This window comes from Gymnogyps californianus, chromosome 5 (assembly GCF_018139145.2).
Source record: "Gymnogyps californianus isolate 813 chromosome 5, ASM1813914v2, whole genome shotgun sequence".
Classification (NCBI taxonomy): domain Eukaryota; kingdom Metazoa; phylum Chordata; class Aves; order Accipitriformes; family Cathartidae; genus Gymnogyps; species Gymnogyps californianus.
The window spans coordinates 15,576,443-15,603,615 of record NC_059475.1 but is presented as its reverse complement, the minus strand read 5'-3'; the positions used below and the strand labels follow the sequence as shown (position 1 = coordinate 15,603,615).

The 27,173-nt window shown below is 38.8% G+C and overlaps 1 protein-coding gene across 1 annotated transcript in view; it reads left to right on the top strand.

Moving 5' to 3' along the window:
• The first annotated feature begins 579 nt into the window (after positions 1–579).
• The window catches only part of PLEKHA7 (pleckstrin homology domain containing A7), a 164,776-nt gene continuing 138,182 nt past the window's right edge, over positions 580–27,173 (top strand). The window contains exons 1-3 of the mRNA XM_050898202.1: positions 580–662; positions 791–867; positions 1,046–1,103. Coding sequence (XP_050754159.1) covers positions 580–662; positions 791–867; positions 1,046–1,103 — 218 coding nt within the window. The remainder of the gene's footprint in view (positions 663–790; positions 868–1,045; positions 1,104–27,173) is intronic.

The window sequence follows — 27,173 nt, the reverse complement described above, 5'->3', positions numbered from 1 at the left end:
CCTGTACTTATCCTCCCTTTTGACACGTTCTGGACGGTAGCCAGGACTCCGACACTGGAGCAGGAGATTCATCCGGCCTCTTCATTGAGCGAAGAGCGTCTTTAAGGATGTGCACCCTCCCTGTCAGACCGTGGAGCCGCTCTTGCCCGCGCGGTACGCTGCTTGCTTCCGAGGCGGCGTCCCTGCGTCCCCCTCGGTATCCTGCGACTCGGGGGTGACCCCAGGGGGGTGCCGCGGCTCCGCCGGGGCGTGAGGGGACGCAGCCACCAGCCCACGCGGGACTTGGGGGTGAGGGGGCGGGCGCGGGGCAGCCGCGGACAAAGGCGGCCGGCGCCACCTCAGGCTCCTTCCCGCCCCCCCCCCCCCCCTTTCCCCCGCGGGCTCTCCACGGCTTCCCTGGGGCAGGCGCCTGCCTCCTGAGGGGCGGGAGGTGTCGCCCCTCGCCCGCGCCAGGGCGCCGCGCCTCCGGCGGCCGCGGTGGCGCTGCCGAGCAGAGCCGGGCGCTGGGCGCCGAGCGCCGGCCGCCCGCCCGCCCGCCCGCACCCCCGCCCCGGCCGGCTGGCTGCGCGCACGGCGAACATGGCGGCGGCGGTGGGGCGGGACACTCTACCTGAGCACTGGTCCTACGGCGTCTGCAAGGACGGGCGAGTCTTCTTCATCGAGTAAGGGGGCGCCTGCGGGCGGGGGCGCCGGGGGAGGGGGCGGAGGGTGGCCCTGCTCCCGCCACTGCCCGCCCGGGCGGCCGCACGCAGTCACTAACAGGTGCATGTTTTCCGCTTCTCCCTCCCAGCGACCTGACCCGCACCACCACTTGGCTGCATCCTCGCACCGGGGAGCCCGTCAACTCCGGCCATATGATCCGCTCAGGTGGGTGCCCCCGCCCTGCCCTCGCGCCGCGCACCGTTAACGATCGCTCCGCTCCCCCTCCTCACCCCCCCACCACCACCCCCCCCGCGGCCAGTGAGGCACCTCGGGGGCGCGGGCGAAGTTCTCACTTTTCCTTCCCCGCTTTCTTTCTCTTTCTCTCTCTCCCCCTCCCTTGCAGACCTGCCCCGCGGATGGGAGGAGGGGTTCTCGGAGGAGGGCGCCAGCTACTTCATCGAGTGAGTACTCCCCTGCCCCGCGCCGCCCTCGGGCCGCCGTTGGTGGGGGCCGTTGGCGGCTCGGCCCCGGCCCGCCCGCGGGGACGCCTCAGGCCGGGGGGGGTGTGTGTGTGTGTGTGTGTGTGTGTGTGTGAGGGGCCGCTTCCACCTCCTCTCCCCCACCCCTCACCAACCCGGCACGTTCGCCTCTTTAATTAATGATCAACGCGAGCGAAAGTGACAACGAGGTGTGCGGTTTCGGCGGCGGATGGGGAAAGCTGGCCGCCGGGCGCGGCGGGATGTGGTGGTCCCCCCGCCTGCCGCGCTCTCTCGGTGGCTAGCAACAGGTTTCCCCGGAGGCGGCTCTTCAGTTTTTGTTGGGGTTTCCCCCGCCCTTCCTGGTATTTAAACTGCGGTTTGTGGCAGGTGGAGCGTTGCATTGCTGAGCGCCGGTCATGGTTGAAGGTGGATGGTTGTTTTTTTTTTTTTTATTTTAAATGCCTCGTGGCTGTGGATGCAGCACTGGGAAGTTTTGCAAGTGAAAGGCTTTCAGTGTTTCTTCCCAGAGATGGGGCTGAACAGATGAACTTGCCTTGCATGGGCTGGTGGTGGCTGTCGTATCTTTCATGTAGTGTATCTTATTCAGAGAACAGTTAAAAACTTGAGATGTGCTGCCTGTTAAGGCTCTTTTATTCGATGAGATGCAAGCGTGTTGCAGTAAAATAGGATAATTAAGAGAGCTTGTTTCAAACATTACATATATAAGGCTTTTGCAAATGCAAACACTGATGTAAGAATAGAGATCTAATCAAATCAGTAAAACTCTAGTACACCCTGGATATAGAATTATGTGTCACTTATGTCTGTGCATTTTCCTTTGGAAATCTGAATGCGTGACAAATTCAATGAAACTAACAAAAGGATTGGGAAACGCTCAGACTATCGTATTGCTTCAATGCAGGACTGGAATGGTTAACCCAGGTCATTCAGTACAGTCCCCTATAACTGCTGACAACTGTGTCACACATGTCTAATTTTGAAACGCCTGCGAAGTGTACCCCAAAACCTTTGACAAACTTGAGGTTTTTAGTAAAGATCAAACTTCAACACCATACTGGGCTAGGCGAAGGAGGAATTGACTGAAGGCATCATAAATATCTCACATGGTAGGACGTTTGTTAAATAAAATTCCAGATGATCCTAAAATGTCTCTTTTTTTTTTTTTTTTTCCCTACAAAGGAGAAAAAAGGCCATAAATCCCTGTTTGGGTGAGCCAGAGAATTCCTTACAGTGCTGGACTGGACAGTTAGTTTAGCCCTCAACTCGTGAACAGGAGATAGCAGCAAGGCATTGGAGAGCTGTTGAATACCGCTTATAACAGCCACCCTTTAACTGTGGCCAGTGCGTTTAAAGAAAGGAATAGAAGTTCTTGTGGTTACATAGGTGGCTGATGGAACTTTAAAATAAGATAACTGTGCAGTCTGTAAATGTAGCATAAACAGATCCTTTACACAGATATATCAACACAAACTTCTTTCTCCTTTGTAGGAAAACATCTATTTGTTTTTCTGTCCTTTCCAGAAGCTTACTCGTGCAATTTTAGAACAGCTTAGATTCCTTTTCCCAGCTGCTCTGTTTGGAAGACCATTCTCATGTCTTGTTTGTCAGGCAATTACAAAACTTCTAATTTCTGGTCTGTTAAATTATAGTTGTGTGCGGTGCATTGTCATAACTTGTGCTAATAGCATTCTTTAGCTTGGGCTGGAATTGCTGCAGGAAATGAAATATAATGTGTGTTTTAAAGAGCAACTGGATAAACTCGACCATCTTTAGCCAAACAAAGTTTTGTGAGGAGCAACAGCAATTTTTTGACTTAAATCTGTTCAGCTGTACTGCATCAGACCAAAGATTCACCTGATAGAGTATCCTCTTCAGCAGTGATACTTCCCCCAGCACTGCTCTAGCCTCTCTGTTTTCAGCTCAGAGGCTTTCTGAGCCAAGTGGAATTTCTCAGTTTTTCTTCCATGAACATATTGAGCTGCTCTTGTGGTCATGTAAACGTCAGCATCCTTCGATGAGGATTTCCATACCTCACTGCTCTGTTTATTCCTCCTATGTTGCTTGCACGTGATGAGTTCTCAGCTTACAGAAAAGGTTACTGGTCCCTAAATGTGTGATTTCACATGTTGTATTATTAAATTCCATTTTCTGGCATTCCAGCTCACAAAAACCATGAGCTCTCCTGTATAACTACCCATCTTCTTTGTACTGGTGATAGTTTCCAGTCTGGTGTCATCCACAGAAATTTCATGAGCACATTGTCATTCCTTGGCTACTAATTTATTGAAGGGTGTCAGGAGGAATGCTACAAGAAACCCCTCTTTCATGTGATCATTTCCACTATTAATACAACCTATTGTAGTTTTTCCTTTTTGGTCAATTTCTTTATGTATCTTGCAAGTCTTGTTTCTATTTTAAATATTATTTAAGTATTATTTCTTTAATGAAATTAAAGTATTACTAAGTATTATTTCTATTTTAAATAATTTCATGTGGGACACAGTATAAAACACTTTATTTAAATGTACATAGGCTAACTCCACTTACAGAACTGATTTCTGGTACAGCAGTAATCAAAATATTAGATAAAACATTGGATGTGAGCCATCTTTGACTTTAAAAAAAAAATTAATTAATCCTATGTCCATTTACTTCCATGTCTTTATTACTTCCTTCAATACTATGGACGACCTTGAAACATCATAGAGTAAAACAAAGGTTTATAAGCCGGTCAAGCTTAATATCAAAACCAGGTAAGCTTTTCTCCCCTTTCCACGTACCGGGAGTTTGAAAATTTCTAGAACTCCACTTCTGTTGGATAGAAGTTTCCAAATTAACGTGCTCTGGTTTATAATGTTTTTTGTGTGTCAGTGCTGTTCTATAGTTAAGCAGCTGTCCTGTGGTTTAAGGGGGACTATTTTCCGTTCAGTTATTTACTCGAGATGTTTGTCTGAAATCACATCCCCTCTTAGTCTTGTTTTACTCAACTATATAAGCTGGGTTCTTTGTCCAGTCCTTTAAAAAGGGCTCTCCGTCTATTTGATTATTCTGTAGTTCTTCTCTGCACCTCTTGCAATATGAAGTCATCTTTGTTGCATGTGAGTGAACAGAGTAGTACGCTGGAATGAGCTTTTGTGAGACTCTCAAACAACAGAAGTGCCGCCTTGGCTCTAAAAATTTCTCAGCTTTCTGCATTTTAGGTTGTTTGCCTATTTGGGGAAGACACCCACACTGACAGCACGTGTGAGTGCTGCCAATTGACTGATACACCCAGATCTTTCTTCTCCTTTACTGCTTTAACTTCTAAGACTGTAATTTATACTGGGAAGCCATGTATGAAGCTACATTCTAGTTCTTCCCATTTATACACGTCCATGTCTTCCTGAATGATTTTCTCCGTTCTGATTATTCTTCAGGTTTTCTTGATAGTGGCAAACCCTATTAGCACAGTCTTGCCTTTAATCCTAAAATCACTAAATAAAACATTAAATAAATGATGTATAAACTGATTTTTCTGGATCTCCATTTAGTAGTTTTGGTACAATCTCACTGTTTCTTTTGTGGCTTATTTGCAACTTAAATAGCTTGTCCTAAGGAGAAAATGGGATAGGTTTTTATACAATTTTATGTCTTTCCACATACATAGCCTCAGCATCTTTGTTACTCTTAATCAAATAAAGACATGGCATAATCAGCTATACTCAATATAGATACCAATTGTGAAAGGTTGCAATTTGGTCACCATTGCTTGTGAACTGTTAGACTTTTTTCATCAATGTGACTTATTTCTTCAAATTACAAAAATGTCTAAAAACAGCAATTGAGCTTTTTTTTTTTTTAAAAAAATGGAGTGTTCAGTTTGCTTGGTATGCCAACCTTCAACCTGTTTTAGGAGGAACATTGATTTAGGCATGATCATAGGACTGGATGTTTCTTTGTCTAAAAGTATCACAGATGTTGCGTTTTCTGACTTTGAGTGCCGAGGACAGCTTGCACTACTGTTTTCCATCTCTTTGTTTTGTTTGTTTTCTCTACTGATGTTTTTGAAATATGTTGTGTTTGTTGGGCAACTGCTTTATGTTAGAGTCACTGCAGAAAGGATGTTGTTGCTGAGCATATGTGGAATTGAATGAGGACTTAACAATGCTTGCTCTGGTTTGTTTCTGGTAGTTGGGTTGCTGATATGAAGTGGTGTGGTTGGCAGGCTCTCTTTTTGGGGAAGGAGATGTGACATGCAGGGAAAATAGTGACTGATGGAAAAACAGTGCATGTATGCATTACAGTTCAGGCTTTTGTTTCCATTTGCTTATTATCTTTCTCTGATCATCCAAAAGACTTAGGAAAGTTGGAAAGCTTTGAAAGTCTGGAATGCTTTTTTTGTTACCTTCTTATAGCTTTGAAGGTTTGAGATGAGTATTTATGTGAAAGGATCCATTCTTCCAGTATTAGATAGCTAACTGGCTTGTATTAAAGTATGTTAAAAAAAGTGTACTGCTGCTATAGAGGTTGTTTTAGAATGCTGCAATAATATTGCACATCTTGAAGGTAATATTGCATTCAAATTGTAGCCTAAAATTAAGAACAAAAAAGTGGAAATCAGCACTTAAATATCTGAAGTTAACCCTTTGTTTGTTTAATTCTGAAATCAGTTTTTAGTCCAACTTGGCCTCTTCTTGGGGTGACAGTGGATGTACAAGAAACAAAGCTTTTTATGAAATCACCATTGTTTATAGCAGTAGTCTGTAACTGTTTGCAACTGTTATTCTTTAATTCTTTTATTTAGCTTTTACTGTATGTAGGAAATATGCATGGTATGTGTTTCAAGTATTTGGAAATAGTAAACGAGCAAAGAACACAGAAGTTGGTGAACACCAAATTGAAGTCTGCCTTGTAACTTTGATTCTGCTGTGCCAAACGCGTACATTTAGATACCATGTCACTGAAAACCATACAATCTGAGATTCACCCAGTGTGGGCTATAGATGATACCCAATTAATGATTATTTAATCACAGAAGCCTAAAGGGGCAGAAGCCATCTGGATTATTGAGTTCAGTCCTTTTGATTATCTGAGAAGATTGTTTTATAATCTCATTAATAAATTTAATCAACAGGTTTCTTCTGCCCTGCAGAAATTCCTGTCTTCCCCGCTCCTAGTAGGAAGTTGAAGACTGTTTCTTTTTAGTGGCTGTTTAGGTGGACTAAAGCGCTACTTACTGTATGTGTTTCATGGCCTGCTGTAAATACAAATTCTTATTATTTTTTTTCTTGCTCTGTTTTCCATGATGGTTATTGCTGTAGAAGCAAAAGATATTGAAGCACTTAACTACTGTGAGTAAGGAGTAGTGATGTCCCTCATAATGAGATCTTCAATATAGATTATGTCCTTTGTGGTTCTTGAACCCGTGCTTAGATAAAAGGTCTCAATTAGTGTATAAGTAAGTATATAAAATGATATGAAATCCACCTGTGAGGAGCTGGCCTGTGAAGTACTTCACTCTATCATTTCTGTGTATAACCAGTTTGAGTTGTGTGGAGTTCCTGAAGTGGAATAAAAATTGTGTGGCTGGAACCACACAAGAACTTCACCAACCAAAAGTGATGACGTTTACACCATCACTAGCAAATTTGAGGATAGTCTCTAGCAAAATGAAAGGACTTTGTGCGCTGTAAAATGTCATGGAGAAACTTTTAGGGAAAGAAACCTGGACTGGTTCCACAGCAATGGGTAAAGCTCTATTTTGGATAAATCTTGAGAGGCACCATATGCAGCAATCTGTAGGTTATGAATGGTTACTAGAATTCAATCAGGAGTTACCCTTGAGGGGACTAGACTTCCTTGAGGTAATTTGTATAGGTGGAAAAACGGATATGAAATTGAGAAGTGGAAGAAAAATGCTAGAATTAGCTTTTGTCTTGAAATGTGAGGGTAGGGAAGCTGTCCCATCCTGCAGTTCTGCAGAAGGAATAGACAGTCTTGAGCGGCCTCTGCTGGTTCACTGGCAGGAAATTAAGCAGCAAGAGAAAAGCTGCCAGGATGGGGTCAATCTGTGTGGGTGTTTTTTATTATTTTTTAACTTCTTGTAAGAAAATGTTCTATTTGGGCAATGGGAAAAAAGAACTATATGCAGTAAAAGTAAATAGTATTGCTTGTACGAGTTGCTCTGTATCTCTCCTAGTCCTTTGTTCTCCGGCTCTGGGCTTGATCAGACAGCCTGTTTAATAAATTTTGTTCTCCTGGATTGTGAACAGAACTGAGCTGGGAATATTGGACCTGCTGGGTAGATACAGTAGCTATGTTTCATTCAGGTTGGGGAAACAGTTAAGTGTCCTTTTTTGATGACAGTCAAAATGAGAGATCACTCATTAAAGAGTGAAGTAAACGCTGATGGATTTGTACTCAGGCAGAAGATTGCTGACGATTGCAGACAGCAAAAGAAGTACTTTGTAGTTTAGCTCCCAGAAAGCGGGAAAAGGGTACGTTCATGCTGCCTGAATTGCAGAGTGCCCTCTGGAAGAGCAAGCTTGGAACTGTGCATAAGGAAAATGCCATGTGCGCTTTGATTCAGCGATGTATATGAATGAAGAGGAACATTGTGTGCATTCCTTGGCGGGGGTGGGGAGGAGTGTATGAGGGGAGGTGCTGGTTTTTGTTTGTTTTTAAAGCAAGGCTGCACCAAAAAGTACTTAGCTTGGTTTGTCAGTCCTTGTTTGCCTTTCTTCCAAAATACACACGTGTTGGAAAACTGAATTTTGGCTACCTGAGGAGGCCAGCAAGGATAACATACACTTAAAGCATAGTTCCCATTAACTTGAGATGTTGTTTTGGGTGTTGAACACTTTTGAAAATCAAAGTTGTCTGGGAAACAGAGGAACATTCTTTTGTTCTGGTTGGGGTTGTATGGCTTACTTGTGTTGTAGCTCAGAAACAAGGGTATGAACTGGTTCTCCAGAGCTGCCAGCATCCACATTTTGTTCAGTACACATTCTAGCTTTTTTAACATGAATGTGTCAGAAAAGCTTCATTCATTCAGCCTCTTTCCTGAAGTAGTGTCCACTTCTGCATTCACTGAATCTGTGTGCAGATGAACATGTGCATATGTTTTGGGAAGCTGCATATTGCAGTTAGGCTTTCAATATTTCTGAAAGTCTGTCTAAAATGTAAAGATTAAAAAAAAAAGTACGGTTGTACCGGATAGGTATTGCTATAGTCTTAAAAATAGTTTTCATAATCTTGTGTTACATTTCAAACTGCTTTTAGAAGTGTGCAATATGTCTGTCATTAGCAATATGTCTGTCTTTAGCAACAACTAAAACATCAGAGTGTTATCAACATCATTCTCACACTAAATCCAAAACACAGCACTGTACCAGCTACTAAAAAGAAAGTTAACTCTGTCCCAGCCGAAACCAGGACATTATCAGAAGAGGAAATAGATAATCTATTCAACACTTTTAATTTTATTTTATTTGTTACCCATTATCTAACAGAAAAGAGAGAATCTCAAATAATTGGGGCAGCAGAATCTTGATATTAATATTACACGTTTTGTTGAAGAAGGTTGCTTCTTCAATCTATCAGTAGCCTTTAAACTCTGTAACAACTGGACCTAGTTAAAAGGATTACCTATCTGCAGGCAAATATATCATGCAAGATGTTTTTGTATTTTATAATGGAGGAAACAAAAAAGTATCTTTTCCAGGTGAGTCTGGCAATACTAAACAATCTTAGGAAGTGCTTTGGTGAAGAGAGAAGTGCGTGCTGTGAAGTACATGGGTGCAGGTTTTTCTCCCAGGTTCTATGCCCTGCATTTTCCCCATCATTCTGTTTGCTGCAGATGGGTTATACTAAAATGAGTTTTCACCTCGCTACTGATCAAAGTTTGCCATCATCTCAAATATTTACATTTCATTGATACAGATTAAGTGTATTGCTTCCGTATTGTAGTGCTGCATCCCTGCAAAGACCAACTTGAATAATGTGGTGTCACACTTACTTAATATCACATCCGATTCTATCCGGTATGACTGTACATTCTAATTTACTGTTAAATCTAATTTGTTTTGTCTTTGCCTCCTAGATGTGCTTTTTAAAAAAAATTTTTTTTTTATGACCTTGGCTTGGATAACGATAAAGAATGGGGCTAAAACCTCATTTTATTTGTAGTTTAATTGTGTTTTCCTGCAGCATTATTAGACAGTTTTACAAGGTCTGCTCTGAGGTATTGTCCTTAGAAGCAGCACTTTTAATTTAAAAGCAGATTTGTAATTAAAGATGTTAAAATCCAAGAAGAATCTGGTTAAGCACCCAACCCTTTTCTTTTTGATTGTCTGCCACGTAGTACTTGGCAAGAATGTCACTGACTTGTCTAGACAGGTACAAAAGCTTGTTACCAATACATGGTAGGTATGTGCTTTTCTGCCTGAAGTTTTCTGTTTAAACCCTTGTTTTCCTTCTTGTTTATCTGTGTCTTTAAAGGTTGTATCTTTAGTTTAATAAAAACTACAACCAAAACCACCAAAACTTTTAAAATGAGATTTGGATACGCTGCTGAAACAAAGCATTTGAGTAATACTGCATTTTATTTACAATTCTTTGTCAAGTGAGGACTTTTGTTATATTTTTATTTACTTCCTAGTGGCCAAATATCCTGAACTAAGAGCAGAGTGCTGAGCATTTTGAAAATACATGTTGATTGTGCAACGTGTGGGTGATTTTTTTTTTTCCCAGGAGCTCTGTATGCACTGTGATTGTCAAATATGACTAAGCAGAAAAGCTGCTGTTAATTTTCTACTTTATTTCATCTGAAAAAATGTAGAGTTACTGGCTTTTTGCAGGCTGCATATTTGTTTCAAAATGGCATAGTTTCACAGTCATCTTCAAACTTGCAAAATGCTTGAGCACCAACTTTCACTTAACTCTCATGTTTACTTGGTTCTTTGCTTTTTGCAGTTAGTTCTCTGTCCCTTTTCTAGGCAGAAGAAAGACTCATTTTGATTAACTTAGGATATTGGTATTAATATAATGGAGAGCTATGAAAAACTAGAGGTACCGTTTGTTTATCAAGCAGTGTAAATCAGAGGGCAAAAGGCAAATGTAATTTTTTTTTTTTTTTTTAAATTAGGTGTCTTTTTAAGCCAATTTTTAGGTGCTTTAAATGTGTGCTCTGCAGGTTAACCTCTTAGTGCTTGAGTTCAATGCCTACTTTGGACCAAAGGAAAAAAAATGGGGCTTATCCTAATACCTAGAATAAAAAAAATCTGTTAGATCTATTTCAGCAGAATGTTTAAACATATCTGCAGACAGAACTATGCTAATGGGTGTGATTCACTATATGTAATTTTCACTGGTTGGTAAACCAGTTAGTAATATTTTCTTTATATTTTTCTGAAGATCAGGAGTTATAATATTAGCTGTTTGCATGGTGAGATAAGACTGACAAAATCTAGATGTAGACGGTTGTTCCACAGAGGACATGGTAGTTCAAAACCATGTTGAATTGCCTGGACTAAATTATAGTTAAATTAATAAAAGTTAGCTGCAAAATGGTGAAGACCATTTTTCTTAGATGGCAATTATCAAACACTTGATATTTATTGTTACCATCTCAGGATCAGCCCTCATTTTTTAATTTTTCATTTAAAGAGAGTAATTTGTGAACATGCCAATTTTTTTAATGTAAAGTTGTTGCTTGCTTTCCACTTAAGACAATGATATTGTCAAGTGGCTTGAGAAAATGCTTTTATTTCCTTCCTTGCAAATCATAGATTGATGCTGTTCTTTAAATGCTACTTTTGTGCTTTACTTTTTCAGCACAGAAATACTTGAATACCTAAAACTATTTCAGATAGCGATAAGACTTATTCCTTCAACGCTGTGCATGTTACTACTCCCAGTATTCAATTTTAAATAGCCTGACCTCCTTCCTTTTGCTCTTCCAGTTAGCTATTTAGTGAGTTGCAGTTTGAGCTCATTTATATTTAAAAAAAAAAAAAAATCAATTACTTATTTTTACTTCTCATGTGAAATCATTATATGAAATTCTTTTAATAAACAGATTACACATCAAGTTGGGCTTTGATATACTCATTTAGCAGTGTATTTAGTCCTTCCAGTTAAAATGTGAAGTGATAAATCTTTACTTCATCAAGGTGTTAGTATCAGTGTAACAGATACTCTTCAGTGTCACTGGCTGTTTTTTTTCCTCTTACTGCTAACTTGTTTGAGAAGGTGGACAGCTAAATCTCCAGATAGAGTCTTTCTTGAGAGCTGTATTTCCATGCTTTTGGAGAATATTGAATTGTCTAAGGAAATATTGAAGCAACAGAATGGAGGAAGGAAAATCGAAATTACTGAGGTTTATGACAGTGTCCTCTCACAAAGAAGTAAAACAGCATTCGCTTTTATGACTTTCAGTATATTTCCATGTGTGGCATGTGATTGCTGGGCATTCAGTATGTGATCGTTGGGCATGAAATTCAGGTTTTGCTTATGCATTTTTATTGCAGTTGAAGGATTAAAAAAACAACACAGGTAGAAACATAAATCACAGTTATTCCTGAAGTAAACATTACTAATCCAGAACATCCAGTGTCAAAGTTAAACACAAGATATGAAAATACACGATTAAGGCATTCAAACATAATACCCCGTACTTGCTATGCAGGAGCTGTCATATTGATGCAGAGTAGTCCTTGCTTAGAGATTTACAAATAATATGGATTTTTAAACTCTGGTAGTTTCCCTCTCCCTTACTGAGCAATTTGAAATGCTGCAACAATACTACTGGTTTTGCCAGGTGATCCAGAGAATTTCAGTAGAAATGTCTTCAAGTTTTGTATCAGATTTAAATAACTCTTGTACTTGATGGATTTCTGCACTGCAAGGAAACATTCATTCCTGTATACTGACTACAGTAAGGAATCATAGAATCATTTAGGTTGGAAAAGACCCTTAAGATCCTCTAGTTCAACCGTAAATTTAACACTGCCAAGTCCAACACTAACCCATGTCCCTAAGCGCCAATTAAATTAAATACCTCCAGGGATGGTGACTCAACCACTTCCCTGGGCAGCCTGTTCCAATGCTTGATAACCCTTTTGGAAGAAATTTTTCCTAACATCCAATCTAAACCTCCCGTGGTGCAACTTGAGGCTGTTTCCTCTTGTCCTATCACTTGTTAGTTGGGAGAAGAGACTGACACCCACCTCGCTACAACCTCCTCTCAGGTAGTTGTAGAGAGTGATAAGGTCTCCCCTGAGCCTCCTTTTCTCCAGACTAAATAACCCCAGTTCCCTCAGCCACTCTTCATAAGACTTGTTCTCTAGAGCCTTCACCAGCTTTGTTGCTCTTCGTTGAATGCGGAAGATGGGATCTCAGCAGTGACTTTCCCTTGGGATGGCTGCAGAGTCAGACGGTAGATGAACTGCAGTGGAGGTGTCTGAACCGGTGGTTCCCAGGGGGCTCGCTGTGGTCGCCACACACCAGTGCTGCATGCCAGTTGGCAGTGGCGGGCCAAGGGGCAGGGTGTGCTATGTGCCAGGCCCAGCAGCTAGTCTGTGGGTAGCTGGCCGCTCATACTGGGCAGGCAGAATCTGCTGTCATGGTTCCAGTTCTAATAGTAGTAAAAAACATGTCCCAAATGTTGGAAGTTTGTGAAAACACTGTTTAAACTGAGTTGCATAAATAAGATAACCAAGGTTAGCAGAAGAGAAGGAAAGATGTGAAGTAATTTTGGAAATGTAGATAAGTAGTGAATTGAAAGTCATTTGATGTGGATTTTTGGATGTGTCTATGTGTTCACAAATTAGAAAAGAGACAAAGCATTTTGAACAGTCAGCAGTGTGGACTTGAAAAGGCCAGAAGCAGTGTTCGTGTTGGATACTATGGACTGTTTCAAATACAGATTCTGGGCGATTTAAAATAGCCCCCCACAAATCACAGAATCATAGAATGGTTTGGGTTGGAAGGGGCCTTAAAGATCATCTACTTCCAACCCCCCTGCCATGGGCAGGGATACCTTCCACTAGAGCAGGTTGCTCAAAGCCCCATCCAGCCTGGCCTTGAACACTTCCAGGGAGGGGGCATCCACAGCCTCTCTGGGCAACCTGTTCCAGTGTCTCACCACCCTCACAGTAAAGAACGTCTTCCTTACATTTAATCTAAATCTCTCCTCTTTCAGTTTAAAGCCATTACCCCTTGCCCTATCACTACACGCCCTTGTAAAATCTGAGTCCTCTTTCTGTAACTTTTGCTGCATCGACATTGCTTATAAGGAAGCTCACATTTTTTTATTTTTTCCATTGACCAGATGCAATGATCAGCTATTGTGCCTGAAATGCTTGTCCTTTCACTGGTCAAACCTGTGGTTCTGGTAGCATAGGGGTAGCTGAGCAATGAGGTGCTTGGAAAGTTGCAGAAAAAGACAAGCAGGCAAGGCTCAAGACGTGAATGGTGGAGCTATATGTATCAGATATCTCTGGCGAGAATAAATTCTTGAGTGAACGGTGGACAGGATGTAAAATTTAGTGATGTGGAAGGGTTGGAAAGCATTGGTTTAAACTAGTTGCAAATAAACTATTAAATGGTATTGATAAACAAGATGGGCTAAAGACAGAAACCAAGGAGGAAGATTGAAGTTTCTATGTATGTGACTTTTCTCTTCCCTCACCAGAAAAGTAGCAGTCAGAGAGAAGGGAGCTACAGGAGTCCAATTTTTTACAGCTCATCTTCCTTGATGGATCTAATAGAGGAACTACAGTTAGCAATTTGAGGGGTGTCTCTGATTACCAGCATGCTGTTCCTGTGTCACTGTGGTAGGCAGACAGCAGAAGCTCAAGTAAACTGTGGTTTGTGGAAGTCAGGTTAAGTATTGCCTGAAATCTTTTTGTAGATTATGTTTTTAAGTAATGTGAGTAGAAAGGCTACAAGAATTTTTGAATTATTGATGTACAGAACAGAATTTTGTTTGTGTAGGGAGATGAGAAGACTTGTAAATTTATGTTTAGGCTGTCATACAGCTATTTCCTGAGTGGTTTCTATAACTGTGATGAGGTGCATTGTAAATAGGCCTGTTACTTTTTTTTGTGTGTGTGTGTGTAAATAGAAAAAGAGTGAATTTTTATAGATAATGGCCTGCTAGTGAATAATATGTTTGTTTCCTTTAGAAAGAAAATTTCAGATGGTTTATTTCTGATGAATTTTTAAGATTTCTATGATTAGAAGCACAATAAGAAATTATATTAATGAGCTGAATAAACTGTGATAATTCCAAATGAGGTAATGCAGATGGAGTCAGTTTAAGAATAAAGTTCGGCATCAACAATTTTGTTTTCCCCAGTATGTTAGTGACAAATTAACTTTTTTTCCTTTCATCTCATCTTTCAGGAATTCCATCAGTGATAACAAACCTGTTTTCTACCTGCTCTCGGGTCTGTGTAATGGTTTTGGGTAAAACTGAATTAGAGAATCGTGCTGAAAATGCTGTTCTTGGTGAATTTTGGCATTTGTGAAACATGTAGGTGAAAATATAAAATAAATTGAGCATGTTTTTATGTTTGATTGATTTAATGAAGTTCTTAAGTATTCTGTCACAGAGTTTCTTGATTCTGCAATAGTACAGAAATCTGAGAGATTGTTGACCTCTGCAAATATATAAAAAATTCTACTGTATTATTCATTTTTGTGTTTTATTCAGCTCAGCAGCTTCCATGCCAATTAACTTGACATTCCATTTATTTTGGCTACTGAAGTTTGTAGTGAAAATGCTAAATTGCAGTGTAAGACTTCTCTACCAGGGAGGTGAGTAGGAATGTGAAGAAGGTATGAATTCAGAGTGCTATGGTCTGTGAAGAGTGCCCATGTGAAGAATTAGAGTGGAGGACTGGTGTTAGGAAAGCCCCAGTGTTTTCAGCTGATTTGAAGGTAGTGTGCTTGTTTCTCAGTTGCATTGTGACTTTCTTTAGGTTGAGCTCTAGTTCAAAAGCTGTGAAAAATGTTTAGGAAACATCTGAACCTGCCATATAGGAATGGATTATTGTAAGAAAAATCAACCTTCCTGGAAGTTTTTAACTACTTGTGAGGTAGACAAAACAATTTCTGTCTAATAATCAAAGACATTACTTTTGCAGGGACGTAGAGAGTCAGTATAAGTTGGCATTAGTTAGACAGTCAGTAGAAGTTAGCATTAGTTGAACTGCTGTCTTCATAAACAAAATTACTTCTATTTATGAAATATACTTTGCTTAATCACTGAAGTACTTTTGCTTACTTGTAGTTGGTTTTGTAATGTTTTGGATTTTTCTGAATTTGATATATAAAATCCTTCAGTGGATATTTCATGCTGCACTAGTGTTTCCAGAAATGAATGTTTGGTGATCTGGAGTAGAGGTCACAAAGCAACTTAAATTGTGGCAGTAAATATATGGGTCCCGCTTGCATTTCACTTTTGAAGTGAGCTAAAATAAAAAGTCACTTATTAGTATGTGATAGAAATAGATTTTTTTTAAATTTCATGATAGACTTTTTTTTGAGTGCTTCAGATCATTTTAGATAGTAAATCTTGATTTAATTTTCTATTTTCAAGCTGGTTTTAATCTAGAACCATGTAGATTTGTTCTTCCGTTCCTAGCAGGTCATAAAGGAGCTTAACTGCGTTCCTGGTAGTTTTTCTTCCCTTCTGACATAGCTGTTAACTGAATTAGCTGAATAAGAGGAGGAAATATTTTCTCTGTGCCTGCCCAGAAGCTAAAGCATTAAACAAACTTTTGAAAGTAGTTTAGAGGTACAAGAATTACTTTATCACCACATGTTATGGGCAAATTAAATTAACAAGGATGATGTTAAAATGCGGAGTTTCCGATATGATAGGAGAGGTTTGTGTGGTATTGTTGTGTTGAAATAATCATGTATGCATGCATTTTGAAAAGCTCCTGATATGGTCTTGCATTAAGGTCTTAAAAGCAAGCCTTTACACTTCATCTGCTATTAGGAAAAAACCAAACACAAAGCCCTGGAATTTTAAATGCTATATGTTAAAAAAAAAAAAAAAAAATAAAAAATTATGTGAATTTTTTTCTTTGTGTCATTCCATCTAAGATAGCAATTGCTTTTATAATGGCTTCCATTCTTGAAGAAGGATGCAGAGCTCTAATCTTGGAAGATTTGGACAGTGAAGTTATTCCCTCTACCTCATCAGTTTGTGTCAAAATGCATTTATGTTAAAATACATTTATAATGATGTAGCTAACAGCTTCTCCCCTCTCCCTGCAAAAGGTATTCTTGAAGCTCAAGCAGGTCAAAGACTGTCTAGACTAGTGGAGGCTTTTTTTGTATCTCATTGTGGATAAATAAATCTTCTGAGAGGTGAGCACTTGCCATCTTCATAAAACAACATTATAAATGTGCTACTTATTGAGACAAAAGGCTTTGAGGAAATATTTCTGTACTGGGTATTCTTGATGCTAGGGAAAAAAAGTTGTATCTCTTTCAAAAGCTTTGGAAAACGGTAGGAGCAATTCTGTTGTAAGTCTTTCCTGGAATTTATGCTGTTTCAGCTGTTACAAGGTCAGTCAGAGTAGTAAACTTTTAGCTTGTAGATGTTCTGTTAATTTTCCTTCATTTTTAAAATGTGGACCTTTACCATTGATTGGAGTAAAGACTCTTCACTAACTCGATATTCAAATAGACTAGGGTAACTCTTACAGTGAAGTTTTTAATTTTTTATTTTTTTAAGGTGGCTAATCATGAGGATGGCTACTTTCTTGTCAACAGGTCTAACAATTAGAGGAAGGAGTTTGTACTTAATCTGAAATATGACAGGAGAGGAATATCCTTTAAAGCTTTCCAGCTCTTGGGTTGATACCTCCTCTCCCGCCCCTCCCCTCCCCCCGCCCCGTGAAAACAGTTTCTACAGGGTGTGAAAAACAGGTTTATATTTAGGTAATGCTTCTCCGGCAATAAACTTTAAAAAGACTATAAGAAAAACAGTTTTTAGAGATATTCTGTTTTGGAAAGCAATGATTTGAGTGCTTGGAAGAAAGGCAGACTAACCCACTCAAATGGGCTACTGCTTAGTATGTACTTAATAATAATGTGGATTTTTTTTGTCTAGGCTTCTCCTTAGATTGCCTGCTAAAGAAGCTTATCTTAAATGTCACAGCTGCCTTTTTAAAGTTGACTTGTATAAGGATATCCTGTATAATATGTTGTCCTAATTGCTTAGAGTAGCTGCAAGCAACTAAGGGACCTCCAATAGACAACTGAATACTTGCCTTCCTTACACAATTCGTACTAGCGATGGTGGAGATACTGTAACTGATGGGAAAGTGCTCCTAGTTTCAAGAAAACTGAGATACTTGTGACCTGCGTAATCAATACCATTTGTTTAAACATGCATACACTGAAGTGAAATTGTAAATGACAGACCTTCTTAGCATTCAACTGCTCAAGGATTATGAGGAGTTACTTCCTGTAGGGCTTGGGAAGTGGTGTTCTCTGCCTGAATGGGTAGGCTGGTGCTCTGGAGAGGAGACTTGCTGAGTCAAAATGGGTGGGTACAGAGGTTGAGAACTTCCTTCCAGGATCAGAAGACAGAGAGCCTAAGAGAGCTGCAGACATCTTGGGACAGCACTCAGGTTAGTGATCTGGGCTAAATTACAGAGAGAGGAATTTCTGTTACAATATACCTGAGGAAGGCTGGTTGAAGTGGAAGCCTTGCAAGGCTGCGTAGTACGGATTGGAGACTTCTCTCTTCCAGTCTTAGGTGTGGCTTAGCAGCTATTCTAAGGTAATAAGGAAACTTGGTGATTTCTTTTTCTCTTCTTCCCCAGCCCATGCTGCTCCTTGTATATGGGTGTGTACACACACGTTTTTCTTATATTCTGCAAGCAGTGGAGAACAACTACATACAACTGTATGAAAGACTGCAGCTTTGATAGGCTGGGATCTTGACCAGATAACTGGTTTTGTAGATCTTCCTATGGCTTGGTTTTACTCGGTGTCTGACAGTTAACTTTTCCTTTTAGGTAGTAAGACCAGGATGTGGAAAACAGACACAAGCTAGGATAACTCTGGAAGGAAATATTGATTTATTGGTTTCAAAAGGGATGAAAAACTTGGTTATACTTAAAAAGAAAAGGGCTGTTGGGCTGTTACACCTGGAATAACGCAGCTTAATGACTCTTGAGTCTCTTCTCTTTGAGAATCTTTACTGGAAATGCTGCATAAGCAAAATGATCAAAAAAATCTCAAATCCTACTGATTTCCCATGTTGTCATGCTGGGTTGGTAAATTCTCTGACCATAATCATGTGTGGTTTCTGAACTGAGTAGCTTTGCAGCATGGCTAATAGGGCTTTGTCCCAAGGAATCTGCTCTTATGTTCAGTGTCAGTGATGTGTGCGTTTCCATGACCATTGCGTAAAGCGTTCTGTAACCTGGGGGGGCCCAGACTGCTACAAAAATATGGGCTACAAATAAGCACACAGTGCATGCATCTGACTCTTCACAGGAAGACTTGCATCTCAGCTATATACAAACCAAGTTTTGAGAAAAAGCTCAGTGACACTTATCAAAAAGGATTTTTTTTTTTTTTAAGTTTACATCTGTGCTCTTACAGATGAAATGACATAGTGATTTCACTAAGGATTAAATGATAACTTTATTTTAAAAGACATTGGTTTTATAACAAGTATTTAAAAAACTTCTCGAAACTTGAAACTTCAGTTGAAAACTTTGAAAATGCCTTTGTATAAACCAAACATGGATGGTTTCTGTCTGAAAAGAGAAAGTTTCAGATACTCAAGTAATTAAAATATTTTGTTATTTTCTAAGGTTGTCTAAATATTCCAGTTGAAATTTTGGCCTTGATTGAGGGTTTATAATAGGTTGTGAAAGTGTTGTGTGGGTTTTTTTCTTGTTTTTTAATTATTGCACTGAGGTAAAAATACTGGTTGAATATTTTCCTGTTTGACCAAAATGTGTTGGGTTTTTTTCTCTCAGACATAACACTTTCAAACTTGCCTGTTGGCTCCCGCTGCGCAGTGCTGCGTATGCCACTACCAGCTCAGTGCGAGTGCTTGTAATGAGTACACATTAGTGAAATGTGACCATGCTCTGGGTTGTTGCAGATGAACCGGCAGCTGAAATATGGTATTCCTGTGCTTACAAACAGTTGTTTCCTACTTGAGCTGTGTTTTGAAAAAAACAGAGTAACACCTTTCACAGCAGACTGTTTACACGGGGGCAGGACGAGGGAAACAAGCTGTTAGTGACTATCCTCATGAATAATCTGGCAGGCTGCCAAGCAGCTCGAATTGCCATCGGTTGGGATAATGCAACCAAGAGTGATCTGTTAAAGAATGTGCTCTTAACTGTGCTGTATTGTAGACGCAAGATGGGAGGCTCCCCCCCCTCGCTGGGCATCAGGATTTCAGTGCCTTTTGAGGTTTGGCTTCAGCTGAAAGACTTTCTTAGTGGTTTTTTTGGTTTGCTTGCAGATGAACCGCTGCGTTAATGTCATTTTGGCAGACTAAGAGTTAAAAAGCATCAAAAATAAAACCTGTGTGAAAGATGCTGCTTTCAGATAAGGGAAGCGAAGCCGTCACAGTCACATTTCTTTTAACAGAAAAACTTGTAGTGTGCTAGCTTTGCTCCATGGGAGAACAAATCTGCTGGGTAGTTGTCTGTTGATTGTTCCTCTTATGTTCAGTGGTACACTTCTGAGAATTAGTAGTCTGTGGGGATGAGAGCGAGGCAGCTTTGCAAGTTGTTGCCTATTGTTGGAGGTGAAGTGCATGGATACTTTCCCAGTGAAATTGTTTTTACACATATTCTTTAATAAAAGATTTCAAACAGCATGAAGATTCGCCTTTCAGGAATCTGCCGAGGTGACAGCGCTCTGTTCCCAGAACAGCTTTCCCCAGGAATTTGATTATGCTTAGATTTACAGGAGGGACCAGATGTTCTCACTACTACACTAACACTCAAAAAAAGGAAAATGAAAGAACCACATAGAGAAACTGGGTTCAAACTCTGAACAATGTCTGCAGTTGTAGTTTAGCTTATTATGTGCTTTCCTATCTCAGTTTCAAAATAAGCCCAGAGTAATACATTCTTGTTTTAAAATTTAAGTTGAAAGAACCGAGGACAGGCTCTGCAGGGTTCTGCTGTGCCACAAGAGGGCATTTTTGGTGCCAACTCTGAAACTATTAAGGAATAAATGTGCTTTTCAGTGTCTCACTTTGGATGAATTAATCTTGAAAAATAGAATTGAAACGATGCATCTTTTCTCCAAGCTCCTTAGTTTCATAACTGAGAAAGAACAGTTTGAGATCTTTGTTCTCCTAGTTAACATGGAATTGTTGAATGATTTTTGTAATTACATAAAGCCTGAGAATTCAAAGTGGAATTGTGTTAGATTCAGAATTTTGTGCCTGGTGAAGTTTATTTAAATGATCTGCCTAGTATTGATTACAAGGAATTAAGTTGGACATTGAAGAAAATATGATGCTAGAACTGTTTTAGTTTTAGGACCAGTAACTTAAAATAATGTGGTTCACTGTGATCATAAGAACAGTGTATACTTTTGTTCTGTTTATACGGAATACAAGACTAATAAAACCAGAGGAAATTTACTATAAATACAGCAACATGAAGTACTTTAAATAATGCAAGATATTGTCATGCTAACATTTTATAGAGTTTGCATTTTATCACTGAAGATCAGTAATATTGCAAATGGGAGAAAAAAGCGTGCATAGTAGGTTTGACTTGCTGTTTAATTCAGAGATGCCCACCCCTTGTAGTGGGATGAGCTACAGTTTCTTTCAGTAAGCCCTAGAAGACCTATGCGTGTTGCTTCCTCCTTGTGCATGAGGATGTCTGCATGAGATTGCTTCATCATGTGCTTGGGACATGCGTGTGCCTGTTACCTGTGAGTGCATATCCTCTTAACAACATGGAGGCGTCCTCCAGTATGTGCTCTTCTCAGGTGAGAGGATACATTCATGCAGTTCAGTTGTTTATCTTGATTCCCAAACCTGTCATGTGATAAGGGGTCTCTTTACTCATAAAAAAGAGTTGCAGGAGCAGAATGCCAGAAGAGTTTATCAAAGTTGAAATACATCTGGTTTTGAGCATTCATCAGGAAATATGGCCACAAGGAACAGCATATAAGCCAGATGAATTGTTCTGGCAGGTTCGCTTTGTTATGCCAGCTCAACTAATCTTCAGGGGCTTTCCGATCTCACTGAACGCAAAACATAATTGTGGTAGGATTTGGTTGGTTTGTTTGTTTGTTTTTTTAAATGTGGCAATTTAAGCCTTGCAAACCATTGCTCATGCTCTCAGGTTGGTGGGCCAAACTTAGCATGAACACATTAGCAAATACTAGAAAAACAACATTGAGAATTTGGAAAGTTGACACAAAAATTCTATCTGCAGCAAAATTTGGCTGGATTGTTTTAATGTAGTTTTTGCTCCACCAAATTCACATTTAAAATAAAAAAATAACTTATTTCTTTAAACCAACCCATACATTATTAGCTTCAAAGATAATATCAGATCTCTGTCCATAAAAACTTCAGTTAAGGAAATACCTTTAGCTTTATTTACTTCAGTCACTTGGCATTTTTTGCTATTGTGTTAACGTTCTAAAATGCTCCAATTCATAAATCAAAATTGTACTGAAATTGTGCCTTTAAAAGTCAGCGGTATGCTCTGCATCAGGAAAACAGACAACTGTGTTTTTGTCATTTGGTTCTGCAGCATCTCTGCATGATTATTCAAAGGATGGTTGAAGCCTTCTGAATACTTCATGTGGAGGGGTATGGTGGCACCAATAATTTTTGTACATCAGTTAATGTGGATGCTTATTTTTAATAATGCTATTCAGTTAGATTTGTCATAGTTCATTATGAAAAACATTGTCTTCTGCTGATGTAGTTTTCTATCGGGAATTTTTTTTATTGTGCTGTATATTTTTCCTGAAATTTATGTGCTTTTGTATATGATGTGCCTGTTTTTGTGGCTTGCTTGCCAATAATCAGATTACTTCATTGCTTGGTTTGTTTTGGGGTTTTTTTGGTGGTGTTTTTTTGTTTTGGTTTGGTTTTTTGTTTGTTTGTTTGGGTTTTTGTTTGTTTGTTTGTTTTTTCCTTTAAAAGAAAATCTACTGTATTGGCTTTTTTAAAAATAAAAAAAAAGTTTGCAAAAACACCATTGCAATGCATGTGCTTTGAAAGAGGAAGTAGCAAACTGAATACATGCTGACAGAAAGGATAACCTTAACATATGTTTTTTTAAACTGGATTCTGCAGTGCTCCTGTATCTTCTAACAATTTCATTTTGAGACTGTTACAGAATTTTAATCTTTTTGCAGTGAGAAAGTGCATGTACTGGTAACTCCTATTGTTTACCCTTAAGGAACAGTGTTTTAGTCATTAGAAAGAGTTTATTAACGCTAAGACGGCAATTAAAAACGTTTTACCTATTTCTATTTTTAAACCTTTTTAGCTTGTTTTTGCATAGAAATGCAAAAATAACTAGTTCTGAACTAAAGCTCTATTCTTTTCACAGTGTTAGGGGCGACAATCAAAAATGTAGAAAGCTGTTGGAGATTTGGGTTTATATGTGCTTTTAGAGATACTCTGTTGAATGAATAAAGGCTAAGTATTTGCAGTCTTTGGCTAGCCCTTCTTGGATGCTTAAAGCCTGTTCATATAAGAAGTACTGTCATAATTGGCACCAAGTAATTACTGTTTTGAAAGTCTTAATTGAGGCTTGGCTTGGATTATTCATGGAATCTCTTTTGTTTTCCACTATAAATTCTGCTATAAATTGGTGTTAAACTGCAGAGGAAGCTGGTAGAAGTCCAAAGATATACACCTATGCAACAGATGTACTTGCCTGCAGATACATACATGACTTGGAACTCATACTGCCAATAAAACACTTTTCAAAAACCCTTCTGTTATAAATCTAGAGTCTGGGAAGTATGACAAGTTGTGCTAGCTGTATTTAAAAACAAACATACCCTGCCTCTTCCCACATACGCATGTGTAGAAATGACAGAACTTAACATTTGCATCAGCATAGAACTAGAGAACTTGTATGCATGCATGTGAGGAAAAAACCATGCTGGATTTGTGGAGAATAAGACATTAAATGTCTTGTCAGAAGTCATGTTTGGGATGGTAAGGTTTTACAAAGATGCTGCTAGTATAGTAAATATTTCCAGTGGAGACCTCCAACAAATCAAGCAGTAGATTCCAAGGAAGTTCCATTAAAACTTCATTGTTACTTCAAATTGGTAAAGCTCTTGCATAGTACAATAAAGGGCCTGTTGTAGTGTAAAGTATTTGCAGTCAGCCTTATTCAGACAAGACAATGATTGCTTTTGTTCACATGTGTAATGTAAATGGCACTTTTCAAGTAATGATGTTTAACTTCAGAATAACTTCAGATGCCTTCAGAATGGCTTTGGAAAATAGCATCTTCAGCTAAGATGATTGATTATTGAATAGATTGTACTTTATAGGCGGGATATTTTTCATAATAGTTTTCTAATTTAATGCTATAACTTCTTTAGAAAAACAGTTGTTTGAAATATTTTAAATCATACATGCTTTTTATGTTTTTGAACGTTTAGAACAATTTAGTGAATGGTGTGTTTATGTGCTGCCCCAGAAATTTTTACTTTTTGCAATTCATGACAGGAGAGGGAAAGAATTAGTGGAGGGATGTGTACAGAATGTGACTGACTGTTCCTAAACATACAACGTTTGGACATGAGCTTTTCCAAGAAATTGTTAGGAGATTACTCAGCTGTATACTGGTCTATAAATGAGTAAACATTAGTCCGCACTTTACTTCTGTGATTACTGTATTACTTGGTGTGGAAAAATGCAGTAGTGATCAAAACAAACAATATAACATTACAGGATATAACTAGAGCATGTCTGCTTTGTTGTTTAAAGCCAGGGCCAGATCCTGGGAATGTTAATTTGGCCATGATGCACGTGTTCTTACTTGCAGTGCTTTTAAATATGTCATGTGCTGCCATTCTATTGCAGACAAAATTGTTTGGTGTAGAGAGTACAGTACCTCTCCATAGGCATCGTACTTTTGTAAAATCCTCTGTGTGAGACATTCCAGGGTTTTGAAGAGGAGAAAGAAAGGGAAAACAGTTTTATTTAACCTAGAGAAAATATCCGTTTGACTGGAACTAAATATCTTTGCGTGTATCCCTTAAATATATGAATGGCTTGCAATTTCTGCATGAAAAGTAATAGAACAAAACCAGAACAGTTAATAACACCATATATATCAAAGCTTTACTTGTTTATAAAGTCTCTCCTACAAATATTTAATAAATAGGAGAATAATGAAGTTGTTAAAACCAATAAAAGTTGTTTTTACTATTACTTAGCACATGTTTTTTTTTTTTTTAACTTTATCTCCACGTTATTTATTATATTTGGCAAAAAATAAGGGGTCTGTACTGTCTGTACGCTAGCTGTATACACTGTTATAGATGTGAGCAGTTGTGTTTACTGGCCTGTTTCCCTTATGGTTATTATGGGAGGGGGAATCTTGAAATATAACAGATGATGTCTGGATTAGTTAATGAATATAAACTTTATTTGGTGATGATTCAGCTGGTGACCTTAAGAGTACCTTTTTAGAAAATGAAATTTCTTTAGCAGTTAATGTTCAAACTTGTCATCCATATTGAGGCATTTGTTTAGGCCTTTTGTTTTTAAGCTAAATAATGAAATTAGATGATAGATTGGTGGGTTCACGATTTTGAATCTTACTAGAGTTGCGCTTCCGTCTGTACTTAAAGATGAAATTTATATAGCTAAACTACTCAAAGTAAGAAAATAGTTACTGCTGTTTATTTCTGAAGAATATAATAACCATATATGTTTCTTAGGTAATTAGATCCTAGTCTAAAACTTTGTAGAAAGACAGTATGTTGGTTTTGTGTACGTGCATTTAATTTATGTAGAAGACTTAGGTAAACCATCTTGCCACGGTTTAGATTAGTATGCCTTACGGTAGTGCAGATGTGCATGTTTGTCCTGTCTTACCTCTTTTAATGTCATTGTAGTATACTTGTTGCTTTGTGCATGAGGATTTGCTAGATCTGTGTAATTGTTACAGTAGCTGAGATTTGGTGTGACCATAAATTCAGTTGCATCATGTGAATATAATTAACTCTCATTATGTGTGCCTCATAAGTTCCATTCAGTTATCTGAGTTGTAATCAGCTGAAAAAGTAGTGGAGATACTGTATTCAGCAGCCACGTAGAAGAGATGTAGGAATGTGTAAACAGTGGTCTGATTTGTGTTGGGAAGCGCTGGACCTCAGTGGCCAGCATCGAGCAGCCCTCCAGGACAAGAAAGCCGAGAATCTAATCAGTAAGTCAGAACAGTATTGACTGAGACTATGCATAGAAGGAAACACACAAGAAAATGTTACAATGTAAAGGAGTAGGATGTTTACAGCATTTCTTCCTATTAATTCTGTAGCTATGGATGTGCCCGTTGCTCTCCTAAAATGATTGCTGAAGTGCTCATCTCTTTAATTAAAAGTGAAGTTGGCAGTTTGAGAACCTCATATCTCGCTTGTAACCAAGGTACTGAATTTCAATCTACACTTTTGAGATCCCACCACCCTTCCCTCCAGTGAGTCCTCCTTGCGTATGATGTTTTGCCAGAATGTGCGTCACCCATTGTGATGGGTTTTCTACCAAATTACCCATAAATAGTGAGTATTAGCAAATATATGTAAAGATAGGAGGCAAAAATTGTGTGGGAAATAGCAAAACTTTGAAGAACCAAATGTTTACTTGCACACCAATAAATTAGCATACTTAGGTGATCTGCTGAATGATAATTAAAGGCTTTATTCTGTCATCTTTAAATCTCATGCCTTGACTTTTTCCAGAAACTCTTTCTGTTCTCTGAGGTAAACCCACAGTATCTGTATCTATCTTTTCCTTTTATATGAGCTTTTAACAATAGCCTTTCAAGTAAGCTGAGTGTGCTGACCGTTGTGAGAAGTATTCATAAGTGAAATTTTAATGGATGGAAAATGAGGAATGCTAAATAATAGGTCACTCAAATGAGTCTACAGCAAAAGCTAAACGTCTTGAAAATGAATGTAGTTACACTCTCATAAAACCCGGGCTTGTTACAGATTCATTTTGTATGTTGACATGCATTTCTCCTGCAGTTTAACTTCTTCTGAAGTATGCTGGGGAATATATTAAGACTGGAAAAGCTTGGCTGTCAGAATTCTGCATTTTAAAACAGGATATTTTTATAAAGGAAACATAATTTCTGCCTATATAGAAAATATCGTACTTTAACGTAGCCAAACATTTTGATAAAGAGTTAAGCTTTCAGGCTATGTGGAAACTGTAGCAAAGCCTGTGGTTGCCAGTATAGTTCTGGATTTTTGTAAAGGTCCACAATAAGTGGAATAAGGGACAGAAAGTTATTTGGGGAACTGTCTTTAAAACAATATTTTTCTATTTTTAACTAAGCTTTGGGCAGTTTTTATTCATGCTTGTTATATGTTTGTATGTGTCTCTGTTGGAAAAATAAAGTGAAAGTGGGAGGTATATAGGGTAAGATTTATTTATCAGGCAGAGTATTTGTTATTCTCTATTTGTTTCTTGTTGGTTTTTTCCCCTCTCACTGCCTTCAGATTCCTCTTCTCTCTCTCACCCTCAATTTTTTGATTAATAATGTTTTAAACAATGTAATTCCAAACTAGTTATGTTTAGTGATCTTTTCCTTCAGTGTGGTGAATAAATGTTGTTTTTTCTTTTTTTTTCTTTTTTTTTTTTTTTAAACTTTGAATTTTGAACCAACTCCTTTAAATATTCTAGGTGACTCTGTTACAGGTAGAATCAAATAGTCAAATTATAATTCGGTGTACTCTCCTCATGTATATTTGGAAGTTACACCATGTGTAATGCCTTCCTTTTTTAAATCCTTTCAAAATTGGTGTCCTGCTATA